The sequence below is a fragment of the Oncorhynchus mykiss genome, chromosome 1 (genome assembly GCF_013265735.2).
Source record: "Oncorhynchus mykiss isolate Arlee chromosome 1, USDA_OmykA_1.1, whole genome shotgun sequence".
Taxonomy (NCBI): domain Eukaryota; kingdom Metazoa; phylum Chordata; class Actinopteri; order Salmoniformes; family Salmonidae; genus Oncorhynchus; species Oncorhynchus mykiss.
This window is the reverse complement of record NC_048565.1, coordinates 81207318-81219655: the sequence shown is the minus strand read 5'-3', so window position 1 is coordinate 81219655 and position 12338 is coordinate 81207318. Positions and strand designations below refer to the sequence as shown.

At 45.1% G+C, this 12338-nt stretch overlaps 1 protein-coding gene across 10 annotated transcripts in view; it reads left to right on the top strand.

The window, feature by feature from the left end:
• Window positions 1–12338, top strand: part of LOC110532756 (zinc finger MIZ domain-containing protein 1) — a 273627-nt gene that overhangs the window by 229816 nt on the left and 31473 nt on the right. For 5 of the 10 annotated variants that reach the window (XM_036986829.1, XM_036986812.1, XM_036986826.1 and 2 more), the window contains one exon: window positions 3648–3683. The exons of the other annotated variants lie outside the window; for them this stretch is intronic. In XM_036986829.1, coding sequence (XP_036842724.1) covers window positions 3648–3683 — 36 coding nt within the window. The remainder of the gene's footprint in view (window positions 1–3647; window positions 3684–12338) is intronic. 10 annotated transcript variants of the gene reach the window in all.

Below are 12338 nucleotides of genomic sequence, written 5' to 3'. Positions count from 1 at the left end.
TATACAGAAGATAGCCCTATTTGGTAAAAGACCAAGTCCATATTATGGCAAGAACAGCTCAAATAAGCAAAAATAAACGATAGTCCATCATTACTTTAAGACATGAAGGTCCGTCAATACGGAAAATGTCAAGAACTTTGAAAGTTTCTTCAAGTGCAGTCGCAAAAACCATCAAGCGCTATGATGAAACTGGCCCTCATGAGGATCACCACAGGAAAGGAAGACCCAGAGTTACCACTACTGCAGAGGATAAGTTCATCAGAGTTACAAGGCTCAGAAATTGCAGCCCAAATAAATGCTTCACGGAGTTCAAGTAACAGACACGTCTCAACATCAACTGTTCAGAGGAGACTGTGTGAATCAGGCCATCATGGTCAAATTGCTGCAAAGAAACCACTACTAAAGGACACCAATAATAAGAAGAGACTTGCTTGGGCCAAGAAACACGAGCAATGGACATTAGACCGGTGGAAATCTGTCCTTTGGTCTGATGAGTTCAAATTAGAGATTTTTGGTTCCAACCGCCGTTTCTTTGTGAGATGCAGAGTAGGTGAACGGATGATCTCCGCATGTGTGGTTCCCACCGTGAAGCATGGGGGAGGAGGTGTGATGGTGTGGGTGTGCTTTGCTGGTGACACTGTCTATGATTTATTTAGAATTCAAGGCACACTTAACCAGCATGGCTACCACGGCATTCTGCAGCGATACTCCATCCCATCTAGTTTGCACTTAGTCGGACTATCATTTGTTTTTCAACAGGACAATGACCCAACACACCTCCAGGCTGTGTAAGGGCTATTTGACCAAGAAGGAGAGTGATGGAGTGCTGCATCAGATGACCTGGCCTCCACAATCGCCCGATCTCAACCAAATTAAGATGGTTTGGGATGAGTTGGACAGCAGAGTGAAGGAAAAGAGGCCAACAAGTGCTCAGCATATGTGGGAACTCCTTCAAGACATTTGGAAAAGCATTCCAGGTGAAGCTGGTTGAGAGAGTGCCTTGATTGTGCAAAGCTGTCATCAAGGCAAAGGGTGGCTACTTTCAAGAATCTAAAATATGTTTTGATTTGTTTAACACTTTTTTGGTTACTACATGATTCCATATGTGTTATTTCATAGTTGTGATGTCTTAACTATTATTCTACAATGTAGAAAATAGTACAAATAAAGAAAAACCCTTGAATGAGTAGGTGTGTCCAAACTTTAGACTGGTACTGTATGTCTGAGAGCGTGACTAGAGCCTAGCAGCACTGCACAGGACAGGCGTTAGACATCAGCTGACAAGGGCTTGACCTGCTTGGGCCACAGTTTGACACACACACACGCACACACATAGACACACACACACACACTTGGGCCACAGTTTGACTCAGTGACCTGAGCTCTGCATCAGAGAGACTGTCTACCCGTTCAGTAAGATTGTGTAGTACTGAGAGGACAGTTGCTGCACAACTAGTAAGATTGTGTACTGGGAGGACAGTAAGGTTGTGTACTGGGAGGACAGTAAGGTTGTGTACTGGGAGGACAGTGGGTGATTCAGTAAGACAGACAGGGTGTAGTTCCCAGTGAACACTGTTGATCTGTTGAGCTGCACCGTGTCTGTTTCCTGTATATCTAATGTGCTCAAACCACTGGCAGTAGCCTCAGAGCTTTTGTGTATGTATGTATGTGTGTGTGTGTGTGTGTGTGTGTGTGTGTGTGTACCATTTCCTCTTCTGTAAGAAGCCTAGGACACTGACTTAAAGGCCCAATGCAGATGTTTTATGTCAATATAAAATCCTTTCTGTGTAACGAATAAGTACCTTACTGTGATTGTTTCTAATCAAAATGGTAAAAAATACAAAATTGGCTTCTTATCGAAGAGAAATTTCTCAAGCAAGAATTTTGCTAGGACGGTCTAGGATTGGTCTGAGTGGGAGGGGCAAACAGGAATTTGGAACTCTCTTTCTTATTCTTATTTCTTATTTCAGCTAATTTACCGCCTGTTACCCACCAAAACAGGCAACAATTTCAGGATGGTCTTTTCGTCATTTGTACAATTTAACAGTATTATTCCAACATCATAGTGTGGAAATACACAGTTTATTAGGTACACCACGAAAACGGATCGCTCCTACAGACAGTGAGTCATGTGGCCGTGGCTTGCTATATAAGACAGGCATCCAGGCATTCAGTTACTGTTCGATTGGATGTTAGAGTTGGAAAAACATGTGACCTAAGCGACTTTGAGTGTGGTATGGTTGTCGGTGTCAGTCGTGCGGGATCCAGTATCTCAGAACATCCCCCCTTCGACCTTCCACACACGAGAGTGTCTAGGGATTACCGAGAATGGTGAGACAAACAAAAAACACCCAGTCAGCGTCAGTCCTATGGGCGAAAACATTGATGAGAGGTCGAAGGAGAATGGCAAGAATCATGCAAGCTAACAGGCGGGCCACAAACAGACAACGGTTTCCAGACAACGGTGTCCACACCTATCAGCTAAAATCAAGAAGAAGTGGCTCCAGTGAAAACGCGATCACCAACACTGGACAACTGAGGAGTGGAAAAACATTGCCTGGTCCAATGAATTGTGGTTGCTGTTGTCTGGATTTGGACACATCCTGTCTGGTACAGGTTGGTGGTGTACTGTTGTCTGGATTTGGACACATCCTGTCTGGTACAGGTTGGTGGTGTACTGTTGTCTGGATTTGGGCACATCCTGTCTGGTACAGGTTGGTGGTGTACTGTTGTCTGGATTTGGGCACATCCTGTCTGGTACAGGTTGGTGGTGTACTGTTGTCTGGATTTGGACCCATGTCTGGTACAGGAATGTTTTTCTGGTACACGTTAGGTCCCTTGATACCAATTGAGCAACGCATGGTACTAAATGTGTGTACCTAATAAACTGGTATTGTATAAATAAAACACAGGAAAATCCTATTTTGGACTAGCCTCAGGATAGTGTAAATCCTATCCATGTAATGTGTTCTAACCACGGAAACCTCCAGTTGTTGTGCGTCAGTATGTTGGTGTTTGTATGTGTATGTTTTATTTTGTATTGTTTGAAAAAAATAGTAATACTGTATTCAAAAAAGAATCCTTACAGTATAAGTGTGTGTGAGTGCGTGCGAGCAAGTGTGTGATTGAGAAAGCGTGCGTGCGTGAGCACACTACGCTAGGCTGCATTGTAATCTGGAAACTAGTATGATTTATCCTATCTCTGTGCCCTCTCAAGAGCACTGAAGTCAACCACAATAAATCGTGTTGTGCGGGAGTTCTTTTTATTTTTCTACATAGTGCATCATCCACCATGACTCTCCCTCTCTGCATCTCTTTTTGGGGTCAGGTATTCACAGCAAAATGCATATTATGATCTGGAGATGTGAAGTCTACTGACCCTGTGGGGCGGAAGGAAAGGGTCTTTGCGAGGGATTGGCATGAGCCTAGGTTTTTTGCCAAAGCGGGCCTAATGTAGTTTTTGTTCTGTGTGTGTTTTCTTTGAGCCTCGATTATTTGTGGGTTTGGTGCTGTGGGCACATACACAGGGAGACAAGACACATAAATTGCAGACTGCACCTTTAACTTGACTGTTGCTGCTGCATTTTGTGTTTTGTTCGTGATTAACCCCTCCCTCCCCAGTAAAATGTGTAATTTGAACCCTACAGAAACCAACACCTGCAGGAGATGTCAGAGTGACTCAGGTAGTTAACCTCCCTCCCTCCATCCCTCACTCCCTCCATCCTTCTCTGGCTCCAGCATCTGACCGTTTGTCATTACGCTCATCCCTCCATCACCACCTCTCCATCTGAATGTTCCGTATGCCCACAGAGGCCAAATCAAACTCGCACTGTGAGAACCTGAACAGTTGCGTTTCAGTAAACAAATAAAAAACAGACCGTTTATAAAATAATGTGATTATTTACCCTGAGACGGTTTTTCCCCAGCAGTGCGCTTTTGATTGAATCTGCCTCAAGAGTCTTGGAGAGAGATTATAAACCCATTGGATGTGCTTCTGGTTGGGCAGAGGCTAGCAGAGTGGAGTGGAGGGGGGGGATCATTGGCTGGGAAGGATATCATTGGCCGCTAAATGGGTTCCATTACGGTTTTGCAGAAGCATGACTTTGAATGCATCCGAAATGGCACCCTATTCCCTATATTTAGGGAATGATCTAGGGAATAGGGTGCCATTTGAGGTGCACACTTTTGATTTCAGGAGGATTTGATATCCTCTCTCCATATTTTGCATACATTATTCTCCCCACATAACACAGCATACTGTCTGGAGCTTGTATAGAGAGACCTTATGATTTTATAGAAATATATTTTTTTTTGTCTCGTGTCACACATTGTATGTGTATAGGCGTCCAATGTGCGGTTTTCATGTTCTGAGGACGTGTACTGTCTCTTATATGTGTACAGTGTGTACTACCTCGATCTGTAATGTGTGTGAGTTGGTCTGCATGTGTTTCTGTATCAGAGTAATGTGGGCTGCACAGTCAAACAGTCATTTAGGCTAGTCTGTGACGTCACTGCTTACCACATTCATCCAAACTGTACGTTCAGTGGAAATGTGTGGTCTGGTCTTTTAAACTTGCTGTTTATTATGTAGAAGTGCTACGATATAGCAGTGTCAACAACAGAGAAAGATACACTACTTGTGGACACCTGCTCGTTGAACATCTCATTCCAAAGTCATGGGCATTAATATGGAAATGGTCCCCCCTTTGCTGCTATAACAGACTCACTATTCTGGGAAGGCTTTCCACTAGATGTTGGAAGATTGCTGCGGGGACTTGCTTCCATTCAGACACAAGAGCATTAGTGAGGTTAGGCACTGATGTTGGGCGATTAGGCCTGGCTCACAGTCTGCGTTCCAATTCATCCCAAATGTGTTCAGTGGGGTTGAGGTCAGGGCTCTGTTCAGGCCAGTTAAGTTCTTCCACACCGATCTCAACAAACCATTTCTGTATCGACCTGGCTTTGTGTACAGGGGCGTTGTCATGTTGAAACAGGAAAGGACCTTCCCCAAACTGCTGCCACAAAGTTGGAAGCACAGAATCATCTAGAATGTAATTGTATGCTGTAGTGTTAAGATTTCCCTTCACTGGGGCCTTGCCCGAACCATGAAAAACAGCCCCAGACCATTATTCCTTATCCACCAAACTTTACAGCTGGGGCTATGCATTTGGGCAGGTAGCGTTCTCCTGGGCATCCGCCAAACCCAGACTAGTCCGTCATACTGCCAGATGGTGAAGTGTGATTCATCACTCCAGAGAAGGCAAGCTTTACACCACTCCAGCTGACTCTTGGCATTGCGCATGGTGATCTTAGGCTTGTGTGCAGCTACTCGGCCATGGAAACCCATTTCATGAATCTCCCGACGAACAGTTCTTGTGCTGACGTTGCTTCCAGAGACAGTTTGGAACTCAGTAGTGAGTGTTGCAAACAAGGACATACAATTGTTATGTTCTACGCACTTCAGCAGTTGGTGGCCCCGTTCTGTGAGTTTGTGAGGCCTACTACTTCGTGGCTAAGCCATCCACTTCACAATAACAGCACTTACAGTTGACCAGGACAGCTCTAACAGGGCAGAAATTTTACGAACTGACTTATTGGAAAGGTGGTATCCTATGACGGTGCCATGTTGAGGCCATTCTACTGCCAATGTTTGTCTATGGAGATTGCATGGCGGTGTGCACTTGTCACCAACGGTGTGGCTGAAATAGCAGAATCCAGTCATTTGAAGGGGTGTCCACATACTTTTGTCGTGACTGTACCTTTCAGTGTGGAAGAGGAGATTCCCTGGAGACAGTCTCACCTCCACTAGCTAAAACATCTGAGTCATCCAGCCTGTGTGAACTGCAGGAATTGTAACCCGGGAAACAGGCTGCTGTGCCCCCATTAACTAATGATAGAGGGCAAGTCCTCATGTACAAGGAAACTCCCAATACTAATTACTGTAGAGCTGAGAGAGAGTTAGGGAGGGAGAGCGTTATGGAGGGAGTGTTAAGGAGAGTTAGAGAAGGAGAGACTAGCAGATTACTTAATCCCTGCTATTACTACTACTATACTGTTGCTGCTACTACTACTGCTACTACTATACTGCTGCTACTACTATTACTACTGCTGCCACTACCACCACTACTGCTGCCACTACCACCACTACTGCTGCTACTACTACCACTAATGCTGCTAATACTACAACTACTACTGCTGCTACTACTGCCACTACTGCTGCTACTACTACTACTGCTACTGCTGCTAATACGACAACTACTAATGCTGCTAATACTACAACTACTACTGCTGCTACTACTGCCACTACTACTGCTACTACTACTACTGCTACTGCTGCTAATACGACAACTACTAATGCTGCTAATACTACAACTACTACTGCTGCTACTACTGCCACTACTGCTGCTACTACTACTACCACTACTGCTGCTAGTACTACCACTACTGCTGCTACTACTACTACCACTACTGCTGCTACTGCTACTACTGCTACTACTGCTGCCACTACTACTGCTACTACTGCTACTGCTGCCACTACTGCTGCTACTACTACTACCACTACTGCTGCTAGTACTACCACTACTGCCACTACTACTACTACTACTACACTACTACTACTACTATTACTACTGCTGCCACTACCACCACTACTGCTGCCACTACCACCACTACTGCTGCTACTACTACCACTAATGCTGCTAATACTACAACTACTACTGCTACTACTACTACTGCTACTGCTGCTAATACGACAACTACTAATGCTGCTAATACTACAACTACTACTGCTGCTACTACTGCCACTACTGCTGCTACTACTACTACTGCTACTGCTGCTACTACTACTACTGCTACTGCTGCTAATACGACAACTACTAATGCTGCTAATACTACAACTACTACTGCTGCTACTACTGCCACTACTACTGCTACTACTACTACTGCTACTGCTGCTAATACGACAACTACTAATGCTGCTAATACTACAACTACTACTGCTGCTACTACTGCCACTACTACTGCTACTACTACTACTGCTACTGCTGCTAATACGACAACTACTAATGCTGCTAATACTACAACTACTACTGCTGCTACTACTGCCACTACTACTGCTACTACTACTACTGCTACTGCTGCTAATACGACAACTACTAATGCTGCTAATACTACAACTACTACTGCTGCTACTACTGCCACTACTGCTGCTACTACTACTACCACTACTGCTGCTACTACTACTACTGCTACTACTGCTGCTAGTACTACCACTACTGCTGCTACTACTACTACCACTACTGCTGCTACTACTACTACTGCTACTACTGCTGCTAGTACTACCACTACTGCTACTACTACTACTGCCACTACTGCTGCTAGTACTACCACTACTGCTGCTACTACTACTACCACTACTGCTGCTACTACTACTACTGCTACTACTGCTGCTAGTACTACCACTACTGCTGCTACTACTACTACCACTACTGCTGCTACTACTACTACTGCTACTACTGCTGCTAGTACTACCACTACTGCTGCTACTACTACCACAACTGCTGCTACTACTGCTACTACTGCTGCTACTACTACTACTGCTACTACTACCACAACTGCTGCTACTACTGCTACTACTGCTGGCACTACTACTACTGCTACTACTACCACTACTACAACTACTACTACTACTACTACTACCACAACTGCTGCTACTACTACCACTACTGCTGCTACTAGCTTCTGCTACTACTACCACTACTGCTGCTACTACTACCACAACTGCTGCTACTACTGCCACAACTGCTGCTACTACTGCTGCTACTACTGCCACAACTGCTGCTACTACTGCCACAACTGCTGCTACTACTGCTGCTACTACTGCCACAACTGCTGCTACTACTGCCACAACTGCTGCTACTACTGCTGCTACTACTGCCACTACTGCTGCTACTACTACTACCACAACTGCTGCTACTACTACCACTACTGCTGCTATTACTGCTGCTACTACTGCCACAACTGCTGCTACTACTACCACTACTGCTGCTACTACTACCACAACTGCTGCTACTACTACCACTACTGCTGCTACTACTACCACAACTGCTGCTACTACTACCACTACTGCTGCTACTACTGCTGATACTACTACCACAACTGCTGCTACTACTACCACAACTGCTGCTACTACTACCACAACTGCTGCTACTACTGCTGCTACTGCTACCACAACTGCTGCTACTACTACCACAACTGCTGCTACTACAAATGTATTTATATAGCCCTTCGTACATCAGCTGATATCTCAAAGTGCTGTACAGAAACCCAGCCTAAAACCCCAAACAGCAAGCAATGCAGGTGTTGAAGCACGTTGGCTAGGAAAAACTCCCTAGAAAGACCAAATCCTAGGAAGAAACCTAGAGAGGAACCAGGCTATGAGGGGTGGCCAGTCCTCTTCTGTCTGTGCCGGGTGGAGATTATAACAGAACATGGCCAAGATGTTCAAATGTTCATAAATGACCAGCATGGTCAAATAATAGGTCTGGGACAGGTAGCACGTCCGGTGAACAGGTCAGGATTCCATAGCCGCAGGCAGAACAGTTGAAACTGGAGCAGCAGCACGGCCAGGTGGACTGGGGACAGCATGGAGTCATCATGCCAGGTAGTCCTGAGGCATGGTCCTAGGGCTCAGGTCCTCCGAGAGAGAGAAAGAAAGAGAGAATTAGAGAGAGCATACTTAAATTCACACAGGACACCGGATAATACAGGAGAAGTACTCCAGATATAACAAACTGACCCTAGCCCCCGACACATAAACTACTGCAGCACAAATACTGGAGGCTGAGACAGGAGGGGTCAGGAGACACTGTGGCCCCATCCGATGATACCCCCGGACAGGGCCAAACAGGAAGGATATAACCCCACCCACTTTGCCAAAGCACAGCCCCCACACTACTAGAGGGATATCTTCAACCACCAACTTACTATCCTGAGACCAGGCAGAGTATAGCCCACAAAGATCACCGCCACGGCACAACCCAAGGGGGTGCGCCAACCCAGACAGGAAGATCACATCAGTGACTCAACCCACTCAAGTGACGCACCCCTCCTAGGGACGGCATGAAAGAGCACCAGTAAGCCAGTGACTCAGCCCCTGTAATAGGGTTAGAGGCAGAGAAACCCAGTGGAAAGAGGGGAACCGACCAGGCGGAGACAGCAAGGGCGGTTCGTTGCTCCAAAGCCTTACCGTTCACCACCACTACTACTACTACCACTACTGCTGCTACTACTACAACTACTACTACTACCACTTCTACTGCTACTACTGCTGCTGCTACTACTACCACTACTGCTGCTACTACTACTACTGCTGCTACTACTAACACTACTGCTGCTACTACTGCTACTACTGCTGCTACTACTACTACTACTACTGCTACTACTACTACTGCTACTACTACTACTGCTACTACTACCACTACTACAACTACTACTACTACTACTGCTGCTACCACTACTAACACTACTGCTGCTACTACTACAACTACTACTGCTACTACTGCTACTACTACTGCTACTACTGCTACTACTGCTGCTACTACTAACACTACTGCTGCTACTACTACCACTACTGCTGCTACTACTACCACTACTGCTGCTACTACTACCACTACTGCTGCTACTACTAACACTACTGCTGCTACTACTACAACTACTACTGCTACTACTGCTGCTAATACTAACACTACTGCTGCTACTACTACAACTACTGCTGCTACTACTACCACTACTGCTGCTACTACTACCACTACTGCTGCTACTACTAACACTACTGCTGCTACTACTGCTGCTACTACTACTACTGCTACTACTACTACAACTACTACTGCTACAGCTGCTGCTACTACTACTACTTCTACTACCACTTCTACTGCTACTACTGCTGCTACTACTACTACTGCTACTACTGCTGCTACTACTACTACTGCTACTACTGCTGCTACTACTACTACTGCTACTACTGCTGCTACTACTACTACTGCTACTACTGCTGCTACTACTACTACTGCTACTACTGCTGCTACTACTACTACTACTACTACTACTGCTGCTACTACCACTACTACTGCTACTACAGCTGCTGCTACTACCACTACTGCTGCTACTACTACTACTTCTACTACCACTACTACTGCTACTGCTGCTACTACTACAACTACAACTACTACCACTTCTACTGCTACTACTGCTGCTATTACTACTACAACTACTACAACTACTACTGCTGCTACTACTATTACAACTTCTACTGCTGCTGCTACTACTATGCTGCTGCTACTACTATACTGCTGCTGCTACTACTATGCTGCTGCTGCTACTACTATGCTGCTGCTACTACTATTACTACCACTACTACAACTACTACTGCTGCTACTACTATTACAACTTCTACTGCTGCTGCTACTACTATGCTGCTGCTACTACTATACTGCTGCTGCTACTACTATGCTGCTGCTGCTACTACTATGCTGCTGCTACTACTATACTGCTGCTGCTACTACTACTACTACCACGACTGCTGCTACTACTACTTCCACTTCTACTGCTACTACTACTACCACTTCTACTGCTACTACTACAACTACTACCACTTCTACTGCTACTACTACTACTACCACTACTGCTGCTACTACTACTACCACTACTGCTGCTACTACTGCTACTACTACTGCTACTGCTGCTACTACTACAACTACTACTACTACCACTTCTACTGCTACTACTACTACTGCTGCTACTACTACTACCACTACTGCTGCTACTACTACAACTACTACTTCTACCACTTCTACTGCTACTACTACTACCACTACAACAACTACTACTACTACCACTACTACAACTACTACTGCTACTGCTGCTACTACTACTACGACTACTGCTGCTACTACTACTACCACTACTGCTGCTACTACAACTACTACTTCTACCACTTCTACTGCTACTACTACTACCACTACAACAACTACTACTTCTACCACTTCTACTGCTACTACTACTACCACTACAACAACTACTACTACTACCACTACTACAACTACTACTACTACTACTACTACTATACTGCTGCTACTACTGCTGCTGCTACTACTATACTGCTGCTGCTACTACAACTACTGCTGCTACTACTACTATTGCTATTACTGCTGCTGCTACTACTACTACTACTACTACTACCACTACTACAACTACTGCTGCTACTACTACCACCACTACTACTACTACCACTACTACAACTACTGCTGCTACTACTTCTATTGCTATTACTGCTGCTGCTACTACCACCACTACTACTACTACCACTACTACAACTACTGCTGCTACTACTTCTACTACTACTACTACCACTACTACAACTACTGCTGCTACTACCACCACTACTACTACTACCACTACTACAACTACTGCTGCTACTACTTCTACTACTGCTGCTGCTACTACTACTACCGCTACTACCACCACTACTACTACTACTACCACCACTACTACTACCACCACTACTACAACTACTGCTGCTACTACTACTACTGCTACTACTACTGCTACTACTATACTGCTACTACTACTGCTGTTACTGTTACTACTACTGATAATACTATTACTACTACTACTCTGACTTCTGCTACTACTACTAGTACTGATACTGCTACTACTACTACCACCACTAGTCATTTTGAACTCACCTGTTCCGATCACCCATAGCCATATGTCTGCAGGCATTATCTCAGGAAAAAGGCAGATATTCTTAGAAGGGGAGCCATGCACAGGAGGGTTTACAGAGAGGGCTTAGAAGTCTACTTAATCTGCTTACTGTTCACTGACTCACTCGCTGGGAGAGAGCAGCTACAGTACTACGGCAGACTGGGACTGAGAAGGGTAAAGTTGTTCCTAGACGCTGATCTTTGAGTCATTTTGCATTTCCCCTGCTAATGGTAAAGGTAGGATTGGGGGAGGGGATGCTGATTCTAGATCTGTACCTTGTGGAAAAATCCCCCCGGAACAGACTGGGGCAAGTGGAGAGGGGTTCTGGGATGGACAGGGGATAGCCTGGTGGAACCAGTCTGATTGCTGCTTTCACCATTCTGTTTTCTGTTGGTGATGCCACTTTCTAGACGAACCACAATGGAATAAGTCACTGACATGTTTATGTATCTAATACAATCAACTAATCAATCCAGCTTCGTTATTGAAGAGAGGTGCAGTGGTACAATATATATCTGAGGCTTTCAACTTCTTCCTTTCACCCCCGACTCTCTCTCTCTCACCCTCTCTTTCTC